The 11,715-nt window shown below is 35.9% G+C and overlaps 3 protein-coding genes across 3 annotated transcripts; all 3 read left to right on the forward strand.

The window, feature by feature from the left end:
- Window positions 1-1,048: 1,048 nt before the first annotated feature.
- On the forward strand, window positions 1,049-4,100 carry LOC121265293 (cold-regulated 413 plasma membrane protein 2-like). Its single transcript, XM_041168865.1, has 4 exons — window positions 1,049-1,478; window positions 2,934-3,041; window positions 3,150-3,220; window positions 3,690-4,100. Exons 1-4 carry the CDS (start codon window positions 1,303-1,305, stop codon window positions 3,941-3,943), a joined length of 609 nt encoding a protein of 202 aa, XP_041024799.1. The 5' UTR covers window positions 1,049-1,302; the 3' UTR covers window positions 3,944-4,100.
- Window positions 4,101-5,756: 1,656 nt separating this feature from the next.
- Window positions 5,757-7,925, forward strand: LOC121265285 (oxygen-evolving enhancer protein 1, chloroplastic-like). The gene is made up of 2 exons (XM_041168853.1): window positions 5,757-6,182; window positions 6,954-7,925. The coding sequence occupies exons 1-2, from the start codon at window positions 5,940-5,942 to the stop codon at window positions 7,707-7,709; spliced, it is 999 nt and encodes a 332-aa protein (XP_041024787.1). The 5' UTR covers window positions 5,757-5,939; the 3' UTR covers window positions 7,710-7,925.
- Window positions 7,926-9,721: 1,796 nt separating this feature from the next.
- Window positions 9,722-11,571, forward strand: LOC121249114 (putative nucleobase-ascorbate transporter 10). Its single transcript, XM_041147790.1, has one exon. It carries the CDS (start codon window positions 9,740-9,742, stop codon window positions 11,360-11,362), a length of 1,623 nt encoding a protein of 540 aa, XP_041003724.1. The 5' UTR covers window positions 9,722-9,739; the 3' UTR covers window positions 11,363-11,571.
- Window positions 11,572-11,715: the final 144 nt, after the last annotated feature.

Genomic DNA, 11,715 nt, shown 5'->3' on the forward strand with positions numbered 1-11,715 from the left:
TGACCTGTTAACCCAATACGAACACGACACGATAATAACGGATTTGAGTTTAGTCTTAACGGGTTTGGATAAAAATGGATTAACCCATTAAGACACGATTGTTTAACGGGTTGATAACGGGTCAACCTGTTAAGAAAGTTAAACTTAAAATTATACCATTATACCTAAAAGTAAAATTTTTGAGATTTTTATTTCGATATTTTTATTTTTTGGATTGTAATTTTAGACTTGTAATTAGTTTTTTATTTTTTTTTTATAGATATTGTGATTTTAACATTTGTATAAAATAATGCTAAATTTAATAAGGCCAAACAGGTTAATTTTGGGTTTGTTCAACCCATTTACATAACGGTTTGAAACAGGTTGGGTTGGGTCGTGTCGTATTACTCTATTTCGTAGTATTCATTAATGTGTTGATATGACACGACCCGTTATGTTAATGGGTTGTGTTAGGGTTTGAGATTTTAATATGATAAGCTTAACATGTTGTGTTTGGGTTGACCTATATAGTATAATATATATACCTTAACACGACACAAACACGACTCGTTAACACAATTTGACACCAGTGCAAACAATTATTTGGGGTCACACCTTCTGGTGAAAAGTTAGCGATTTAACTAGTTCTGTGCAGAAAAACTTCTGAATGGCAGTGCACTGGATTAAAATTTATTCTGCAAGGATAGGTCTGAAGAGCCCTACCTTGAAGAGGTTCCCCAACATTTAAAAAAAAAGTTTGAGAGATTTTATAATTTATATAAGTTTTTATCCAATAAAATGTATAAATTTTTGTTGGGCTTGGAAAATCCTTTATTCGGGCATGTGATTGATCAATTGTCGTTCACTTTTGTTGCTCTTTTAAATTGGGCTAAAAACCGAGAAAACTTTTAAAAACTGGGCTGAAACTTTAACGAACCGAGCGGACTCCGTTCGACGGCGCTCTTGCATGACAACACGTAAGCAACGACATGACCGAGCAAAGAGTGTTGCGTCGGGCGTGGCGAACCGTGAATCCTCGGACCCCAACACTCGAAGCTATCTGAAATAGTTTGTGAGATCCGAAACTTCGCACAATTTTTTAACATTATTCACTTAACTGTGCTGTAAACCAAGCGCCCCAACAGTTACGATAACCAATTGATTGTACTTTGTAGAGATAGATCCAAACCACTGGTTTACAGCCACTTTTTTTCTGTACTTTATCTTCGTTTCGCTATCTTCTCTGATAATTTTTTTAAAGAAAATTATATCCCAGTTGGCTTTGCAAATTCATCTTCTTTTTCTGTTTGGACTTGAAGCGTAATGGGGAGGAAGGATAATTTGGCCATGAAAACTGATCCGGCCACGGCGGATTTGATCGACTCTGATAACAAAGAACTCAAGATCGCCGCAAAGAGGCTCATCAATCATGCCACTAAGCTTGGTGGCCTCGGCTTTGGGACTTCTTTTCTCAAATGGGTCGCTTCCTTCGCTGCGATGTGAGTGCTGTTTGTCGCCACCATGAATTCTATATCCGATCGTTCTTAACATTTGTGTTTTGGTACATCTCTAGTTGTTTGGTATTGGATAACTTTTAATGTTTCTAATGTAATGTGCATGTAATAGTTTTATATGTTATGCCTAGAAAAGGGAGAGTGATATTAAGGTCATTATCTTTGTCGTTATAGGGAATAATCCTTGTTGAAAATGATACTTATTGATTTTAAATCTCCCTTTCTTTTCCAAATAAAATTTTGCCGACGGTGTTTACCTCTGTCGATCTTCTTATTGTCAAGGTCAAAATGTGTACGGATTTGAATACTATTTTCTGCACTTTTAGGTGCCGGTTTGGTGTCATCAATCATTTAATCACTTAAATTATATTGTCTAATACAATTACCATGTGTGAGCTCATAGAAACCAACTTAGAAAAGGAATTTGACATTTTTATTTGAGATGTAGAGTAGAGTTAGGGTTCTAGTTCAGGACCCCTATTTTGGTACCATGTTGAATTACCAATTACCCAAAAAAAATGGGATAAGAAAAGGTTAATTTTATCAATTAAATAAAGTATATTGTCTAACATATCCTGTATATTCTGATGCTTTTAGATGGTTCATACTGACCCAGATGAATAAATTTGCATGCCTATAGTTTGTGAACTGGGGTACAACAAGGTTCTGATTGTTCTGCTACATATCCAGTTAATTAGTATCCATAGGTGGGATGGGATTGAGGGAGAGCTCAAGTTTGGAGTGCTATTTGCTTTCCTGAACAACCAACAATTTGAGTTGTTAGATTGTGATATTATCATTTCTCTTTCAACAGTTTGACTAATCAGATTTACCCTGACGCCATATGGCACCAAGGCTTTTAAAGTGTAACTGTTAGTAGCATTCTCTTTCAATAATCATGAGCCATGACTGGATACAAAATGTACTTTGTTTATAAATTCATCTTATGATAAAACTTTTGTTTCAAATATAGAAGTTACCTAGTTTGCTATAGACGTATGTAAAAAATCTCAAAGCTCACTTATCTCCTCCAGATTATGCTTGACAGCATCTTTCATTGAATAATATTGATACATTATCACCTCTACATTTTTTTTTTTTACGTGATGGAAGTAAATGCTTCAGTATGAACTGTAGTGTCTCTTTCACCTTGGGGGAGTATTGTATAATAATCTGGGGCCCATTTAAGAAGCAGGATATTTTCCTTTCAACTCAAATGTAGTTTTTTTAATATATTTTGTTTAGTATTGACTGAGCTAATTAAAGAATGTTGTTTTGGGGATGGCTCCCCCACCCCAAAATGTTGGTCCACCCCTGATGTAGAGCAAAATCTTTTTTTTTTCTGCATATGTGCTTCAGTTGCTTCCCCCACTTGTATATGTAACCACTACAGTTCCAAAGAGTACCATGTTTTAACATTTATTTCATTTTTTGTTGCAGTTATTTGCTGATATTGGATCGAACCAACTGGAGAACAAACATGCTGACTTCACTTTTAGTCCCTTACATATTCTTTAGCCTTCCTTCGGTGTTGTTCAATTTTTTCAGGTCATAATTCCTAATGGTGGCACATTTTTTCTTCCTTTTATTTTTCCTTTGTTTTTTAGTATATTCTGCTACTTTATTTCTTGATAAATTTTCTACAAAACTATTCAGAGGAGAGGTAGGGAGATGGATTGCTTTCATCGCAGTTATACTAAGGCTTTTCTTCCCGCGACACTTCCCAGGTATATGCTTCAGTCACCAACCATCCATCTTACATGTCACTTTTAAGCATATCTCGCTTTGCCACCCTCTTCACCATTGTCGCTTTCATCACTCGTCTTCCTAATTACTTTAAGCAGAAAAGGAAATTATTCTGACAGTTCTGGTGAAGGTGGCAAAGATGGGGTGAATGTTACCAGTACAGCCCTCCCTCCCTCTTACATGCGCGCACACATTCAGAAATATTATCATCTGAATTATGTTTCTTATAAATGTAACTCTAAATATCACAACTTGTGCGTGGGCAATATTGTTATGCCTGCTGGCTCCATGAGTTGTACACACTTTAATACTTCCTTAGACACTACTTAAGAAAACACAGGAAGATAGTGTTCAGTTGCTTGTATTTACTGTACGTGTGAATGACTCTAAACATGTCATTGTCATGGTCACTGTACTTGTTCACAAAGTTATTACTTGATATCTCTGCAGATTGGCTGGAGATGCCAGGATCTTTGATTCTTCTCTTGGTTGTGGCTCCCAGCTTCTTTGCACACACCTTGAAGGATAGCTGGGTTGGTATTGTGATATGCCTTATCATTGGTTGTTACCTACTGCAAGAGCACATCCGAGCATCTGGTGGATTCAGAAATTCCTTCACTCAAACCCATGGAATATCGAACACGGTTGGCATTATCCTTCTGTTAGTCTATCCTGTATGGGCACTTGTCATCCACTTCCTCTAGGCACAAGATTATCTATCTGAGTTGTGATTTATCTTCTTTCTTCCGCAACATCTAGCCATGATTTTATTTTCAACATTGTTTTCTCAGTTTAAAGTTGGATGGATTTTCAATATTTTCCCTTACAATTAATTTCCAATTTATTTGATTTTATTGCTTTTATGGCTTGTCAAGAAGGTATATTAGATTTTTCATGTATTTCTTGTAGCATTATTTTTTTATCCTATAGACCATTATGCTAGCCGCAAATAGGTTTTTTGAAGTTTTTCTTGTAGCATTTGTTGTCCCTCCTTTCAGTTTCTGACATCTTGAACATTTCATGGAACATCCTTTGAACCATATTTTTTTACAAGAAATTTGCGACACTTTAAATTTTAAATACGCCGGGGCAGGTTTCCTCTCGAGTCTAGAGGTCTCTAGTGAGGTGGAAAGTATCTTTCACTTTCGTGGAAGGCTAGTTTGCCAAGGGCAAGAGGTGGATGGCAATTATCAGCTGCTGGGTTAGAACTGAGACAAGAACAAGGTTGGCAATAGTGAAAGGAAGATGACAGATGTTTTAGCAAAAGTATGGAACAGATTATCATTAACAAAGGAAGAAAAGGATGAAGTTGTGATTACTAGGAAAGATATTGAACTGACTATGGAAAGAGGTAAACTATGTCTGGTGGGTAAACTAATAGCAGATAAAAAAATAAGCCGAGAGGCTTTCAAAAACACCATGTCCAAGGTCTCGAAATTCTGTGATGTTATTAAAATTATTGAAGTGGGAGAGAACCTTTATATCGGGGACTCGAGGCAAGTTGTAAATGCAGTGATGAGTGATAGAGAACAACATGGTATGTTGAGTTGTTTGCCCACTGGAATTATAGACTTAGAAAGTGTAATAGCATGTATATTGCCCCTTGTAATGGCTGAAAGCCATATAACTGCTTGATGAACGAAGTTGAATGGTTTTATTCAAAAAAAAAAATAATAAAATAAATACGCCATTTTGACAGGGTAAAGTCTTTTAGTTTATTTTATTTAAATACTAGACTTTAAAAAACACTTAATGTTAATAATTAACGTTAATTTGTCTGGAGGTTATAAATAGAAATGGATTCTCATTCTTATTTTTCTTTCCAATGTCAATACGTCTGAATCATTTTGGGCCTCTACTTTATTTTGGGCCGAATACGGCCCTGCCAGCTCGAAACTTATAGTGACAGTATATAGACAGTGAAATGGTTTTTGTCATGTTTAAACCAGGATATTATCCAGTTATTTGATGGGATTGAATAATCCAATCTATTAAATGCAAGGAAAATAATTTACTTACAATTTCCAGACTTTTTTTATAACTCTATATTAAATGAAAGATTGTTTTATAAAATTAAAATTCATTTCTAATAAAAATGGCATTCTTGCATTGATCTATAGTAAAAGATCAATCATATTCTCATGTCTGTGTATAGAATACATATAGTAAAGTATTTACAAGACATAATTTGATTTGAAAGATAAATTTTAAAATTTGAGTATTATAAATTAAATTTTATTATTTAAATAATGTAGATGATGTGTAGAAGTGATATGGATGGTGTATTTTATACACCCCGACTTGAAATAAGTCTATATCATAAGATTCACATTATCTATATTTTTAGAAATAAATCATTCAATTTTCAATTCAATTTCATTATTGTTAATGAAATTGCCTAGAACCTGTTCTCCGTCGTAGTCAGGCGAGACTGAGAATATCTTTATCCCAAACAAGAAATGTCCAGGTGGCAAACTAAAAACACAAGGGCATTAGCTTCAACCAACCAATAAGAGAGAGCCTTATCCTATCCCAGTATCTTACTCGCAGCAAGGCCACCAAATAATTCCTGTTGTCCCATTCTCCATTCTCCCACCACCACACAAAAACCTTCTCTTTTGGTTTTGCCTCTCAGAATATAGATAAAAACTAGTTTCTGAGGGTGAGTGAGAATTAAAGAGATCAGCTTTGAACACAACAATGGCAGCCTCCCTGCAAGCAGCGGCTACACTCATGCAACCCGCCAAGGTGGGTGTCGTGTCTTCTAGGAGCAGTCTACAGCTGAGGTCTTCACAGAGTGTTTCCAAGTCCTTTGGCGTGGAAACAGTTGCAGCCAGGCTGACCTGCTCTCTGCAAGCTGATTTCAAGGACTTGGCTCACAAATGTGTCGACGCTACCAAGATTGCCGGCTTTGCTCTTGCTACTTCTGCTCTCGTTGTCTCGGTATGCCTGTTTTCTTTTTGTTTACTCTTTGTTATACTGATCTTCATATAATTGTGACACAACAAATTTGAGAATGATAAATAAGGTTAATTCGAATTACGTAGAAGTTTTACAATACTTGTCTTAGATCAGCTCATATCAAGTTGTTGGATTGTACATTTACATTGCTTAGGAGGGCTATTGTCTAGAATCTCTTAAAATAATTTCACACTTCAACATCATCAAGAGCTTAACATGTTGCTCTAGAAAATTATAGAGAGAGAAGAGGCCTTTGTTGGAACACTCACTTTTTTCACACAGCACCAAACTAACGTGCGTAGAACTTTTATTTAAAGAATTTTCTAATGAATCGGTCAATTAATTGCCAGTAGCAGAGAGTAAATCAGTGGTGGGGAGTTAATTAACTCCTTAGAACTTCCATATCCATGTAGACACAACATAGACACAAAATATTCTTCGAAGAATATTTGCCGATAGATCTTTCGTGGAAGTTTGAATGTCATAAAGGACTAGGAAATTAAGGATCATATTGCATGCTAAAGATCCGCTGATTGTTTAATTGGTATTATTTCAGATCGTCTTTTGTTTTTCCTCCCTGAAGAAGGAGATGATTAAAATTGAGTCGAAACCAATGACAAGTCATATGTTCCTCTATTTTGAAAGGGAAAAATAAAATAAAAAAATAAAACAAGGTATCATGACAACTCGAGCTGTTAATTTACAATTCAAAGGAAAAGACATGAAATAAATTGGCAAATGTTAATACTTCAGGGAGCAAGTGCTGAAGGAGTTCCAAAGAGACTAACCTACGACGAAATTCAAAGCAAGACATACATGGAGGTAAAGGGAACTGGGACAGCCAACCAATGCCCAACCATTGATGGCGGGGTCGAGAAATTTCCATTCAAGGCTGGCAAGTACAATGCCAAGAAGTTGTGCCTGGAACCAACTTCATTCACTGTCAAAGCCGAGGGCGTGAACAAGAATTCCCCACCTGAGTTCCAAAACACCAAGCTCATGACCCGCTTAACCTACACCCTCGACGAAATCGAGGGACCTTTCGAGGTGTCCCCCGACGGCGCCATCAAGTTCGAGGAAAAAGATGGCATTGACTACGCAGCCGTGACTGTTCAGCTGCCTGGAGGCGAGAGGGTGCCATTCCTTTTCACCATCAAACAGTTGGTGGCATCAGGGAAACCAGATAGCTTTAGCGGAGAGTTTTTGGTGCCATCTTACCGAGGCTCCTCGTTCTTGGACCCAAAGGGCAGGGGTGGCTCAACTGGCTATGACAATGCAGTTGCATTGCCTGCTGGAGGTAGAGGAGACGAGGAAGAACTTGTGAAGGAGAACATCAAGAATACATCTTCATCAAAAGGGAAAATCACCCTGAGTGTCACCAAGAGCAAGCCTGAGACTGGGGAGGTGATTGGAGTGTTCGAGAGCGTCCAGCCTTCAGACACTGATTTGGGAGCAAAGACTCCAAAGGAAGTGAAGATCCAGGGAATCTGGTATGCTCAGCTTGATTGATCATAGGCCTTTTTTTTTTATTTTTTTTATTTTCCTGTTTTTTATTTTCTCACTTTTTTCTTTTAAAAAACATGATCATTTTCACTGTCGATTCAGATTTTGTTGTTGTAAGTTGAAGGTATTGCTAAACTGAATTCCCTGTTGTGACAAAAATGGAGAAGCAGCACTGAGATTATGATCCACTTTGTATATTAATATTATGATGGCTTGTGATAATGATGTTTTGAGTCTTCAAAACTCCATTCGAAATTAGTCGTAGGCCCCTGATCTTAAGGCTGCTACGATACTAATGTATACCAGGTAGTAAAAAGCTAGCAAATATGATCTGAATTCTTTTTCTTCTGCTACAACCGCTGGGAAAAAAACGTTCCCTTCAGTTTTTACTCGAATATGAAACTTTCATGTGTCTATTATTTCTTCTAGTTCGTGATCGGAATTGAAGGAATACACCACGATTTGAAATTAGAAGAGAGATTTCAAGAAATGACGAATATATCACCATCAATAATCGAGCTGAAACTGATGTATTATATCTTGCGAAAACTTATATTAACTTATATAATCGAGCTGTTTGAATACTGAGGTGAGATAGTTTTGGATGAAAATTAAATAAAATATTGTTAGAATATTTTTTAAAATATTATTATTATTTTAGAATTTGAAAAAATTAAATTATTTATTATATTTTGTATAAAAATTTGAGAAAGTTGTAATGATGAGATAAGATAGATTGTGAGTATTTTTCAATCCAAACGACTCCTAATATGTATTATTGTACAATGGTTTGGGACACAAGACAAAATACAAAATTTTCATCTCATCTCATTTCATCATTGTACATTTTTCAAATCTTCATACAAAATTTAATAAACAATTCAACTTTTTAAAATTTTAATTCAACTTTTTCAAATCCCAAAACAATAATAATATTAAAACATAATATTTTAAACTTTCAAACAAAATACAAAATTCTCATCTTACCCCCCAAATCTCATTAAAACACAAAACTCATTTTTTGTTTATCTATTTTTTTTACATCATTTAAATGTTATATTATTTAATATTTTGTTGGAAAAAAAGTATAAGGAGAGAAACTATTGTGGGAGACAAAGTACATGAAAAGAGAAAAAATAAATAAAATATTTTTATATTTGTGTACAGTTCACGTTACATGTAGCTGAACACTAGTAAAATAAAAAATAGATTTAAAAATACATGATCTGTTGGAGGCAGTAAGCTACTTTTATTCAAATTTTACATAAAAATAGATTTTACAAAACCAATTGGGAGTAATCTTAAAAAAGAGAGAAGAATTACCCAAAAAGGCAAAGGAAAAACAATTCTTCTACGTACAGTGTTATTATTATAGTACTCAAACAAATTATAGTGTTATTATTTATAAACTATATATAATTAGAAAAAAGATAAATACATACATATATATATATATATAATATTAGTTTGAAAGCTCTTAAATGAAAGTCCAAATAAAACATATGAAATTATTGCTAAAAAAAACGTATGAAATTAAAGAAAACGATCCATTGGGTAATAATGATACAAGGCATAATATTCAACTGTGAAAGTCAACATTTTTCTTTCATTTCGGGTAACAAAACTTGAAATCCGCTTGAAATATAACGAAGATATATGTACGTATTAAAAGATATAAATAGTAAAATCTACTTATATATATATATATTCACATATATACAGCCAAATACACATGATACATGCATTAATTCCTTACTAATTAATATATATATATATCTATTTAATTTGGTGAAATATTTTCATCATTAATTGTTATGATTCTTTCAAAGCTCAAGAAAATAAAAACGTACAAAGGAATTAGATAAAGAATTTAGTATCTCGCTCTTATTAGATTAATTATGCCATTAATGAAAATAAACTAATCTTTAATAGTGAATTTCAAAATAATTTTGCTTTATTTTCTAAAATTACTTTTGTTATTGTTGTAAATAATGTAGAAATGCACGGTACGTGAAAGTCTTATCTTTTGCAGAGACATGGCCCAAGGTGGTGGTGACGGCAATGGTATTGGAGGTGGCAACAAAATACCTGAGGAGGTGCAACCACACCCAGTGAAGGAACAGCTACCCGGCATTCAGTATTGCGTTAACAGTCCTCCCCCATGGCCGGAAGCTGTTGTGTTGGGTTTCCAGCATTATCTTTTGAGTCTGGGCATTACCACTTTGATTCCCAGCATGATCGTACCCCAAATGGGTGGTGGTGATACTGAGAAGGCAAGGGTAATTCAAACCTTGCTTTTCGTTTCAGGATTGAGCACACTCTTGCAGTCTTTGTTTGGGACCCGGCTCCCATCTGTGGTTGTGGGTTCGTACTCATATATTATACCCACAACTTCAATTGTACTAGCCCGGAGATATAATGTATACACAGATCCTCATGAGAGGTTCATAGAGACTATGAGAGGAATACAAGGTGCTCTGATTATTACTGCATGTTTCCAGATGGTTATGGGATTTTTAGGCATTTGGAGGACTGCAGTAAGGTTCCTTAGCCCCCTTTCTGTTGTTCCATACGTAACTTTTACGGGGTTTGGGCTTTATCATCTCGGTTTCCCTTTGCTGGCAACATGTGTTGAAGTTGGCCTTCCGGGGTTGATTGTTATGGTTTTCATCTCACAGTATCTTCCCCAGTTGCTGAAAGCAGAGAGGCCAATATGGGATCGATTCGCAGTGCTCTTCTCAGTTGGGATTGCCTGGTTATATGCCCAATTTCTCACTTCAAGTGGTGTGTATAGGAACAAACCTGCAAAGACTCAGATTAGTTGCCGCACAGATCGTGCTGGACTCTTGACCGCAGCTCCTTGGCTGTATATTCCTTATCCATTTCAATGGGGAAGCCCCACATTTCATGCCAGAGAAGCTTTTGCAATGATGGCTGCTTCTTTTGTTTCACTTTTTGAGTCTACTGGTACATTTTTTGCAACAGCAAGATATAGCAGCGCCACACCTGTGCCACCTTCTGTTACTAGCCGCGGTATTGGCTGGCTGGGAATAGGAGTTTTGCTCAATGGCGTGTTTGGTTCTGTAACTGGCGCTTCGGCATCAGTGGAAAATGCTGGTCTATTGGCATCAACGAGAGTTGGAAGTCGAAGGGTCATTCAAATATCAGCAGTGTTTATGATTTTCTTCTCTGTATTTGGTAAACTTGGAGCATTTTTTGCTTCTATACCCCTACCAATCATGGCAGCTTTGTACTGTGTGTTCTTCGGCTACGTTTCTTCTGCAGGTCTTGGTTTTCTCCAATTCTGTAACCTGAACAGTTTCAGAACAAAATTTATTCTGGGCTTTTCTTTCTTCATGGGCATTTCAGTACCACAATACTTCAGAGAGTATTATCGTATAGATCCAAGTTCTGGACACATTCGCACCCACTCTGGATGGTTTGATGATATAGTGACTGTCATCTTCATGTCTCATACAACGGTGGCTGCACTGGTTGCTTTGATTTTGGATTGCTCACTCTCTCGCGAAACTGACGCAGCCAGAACAGACACTGGCTTGCATTGGTGGGAGAAGTTCAGCTTATATGCTTCAGACATTAGAAATGATGAATTCTATGGACTCCCATGCCTGCTGAATAAGCTTTTCCCAGCTGTTTAAACCTACAGAAGAATATGATCTGCAACTATTACTGCTAGAGTTCTTGTTTTCCATTCACATTGCAAGAGGGAAACGAAAATGCAATGCTTTACCATTGTGTGGTTAATATAGCATGTAAGATTTGATGTGTTTTGCTACAACTTCTAATTTCATAGTCATGGGCTTCTTTTCAAAAAAATAAAAAATAAAAAAAATGCACGGAAGCAAATAAAGCGTTGTGTTTTCAGACATTATAAAAGGATATATAAGAAATTTGTTGGTAATTTGGTCGGTATATAAAATAGCAAGAATGGATAGTACAATTTCTAAATAGATAAGCAAAAGAAAATGTTAGTGGAGCTCCGTTAAAGTTA

Source organism: Juglans microcarpa x Juglans regia, chromosome 1D (assembly GCF_004785595.1).
Source record: "Juglans microcarpa x Juglans regia isolate MS1-56 chromosome 1D, Jm3101_v1.0, whole genome shotgun sequence".
NCBI classification, from domain to species: domain Eukaryota; kingdom Viridiplantae; phylum Streptophyta; class Magnoliopsida; order Fagales; family Juglandaceae; genus Juglans; species Juglans microcarpa x Juglans regia.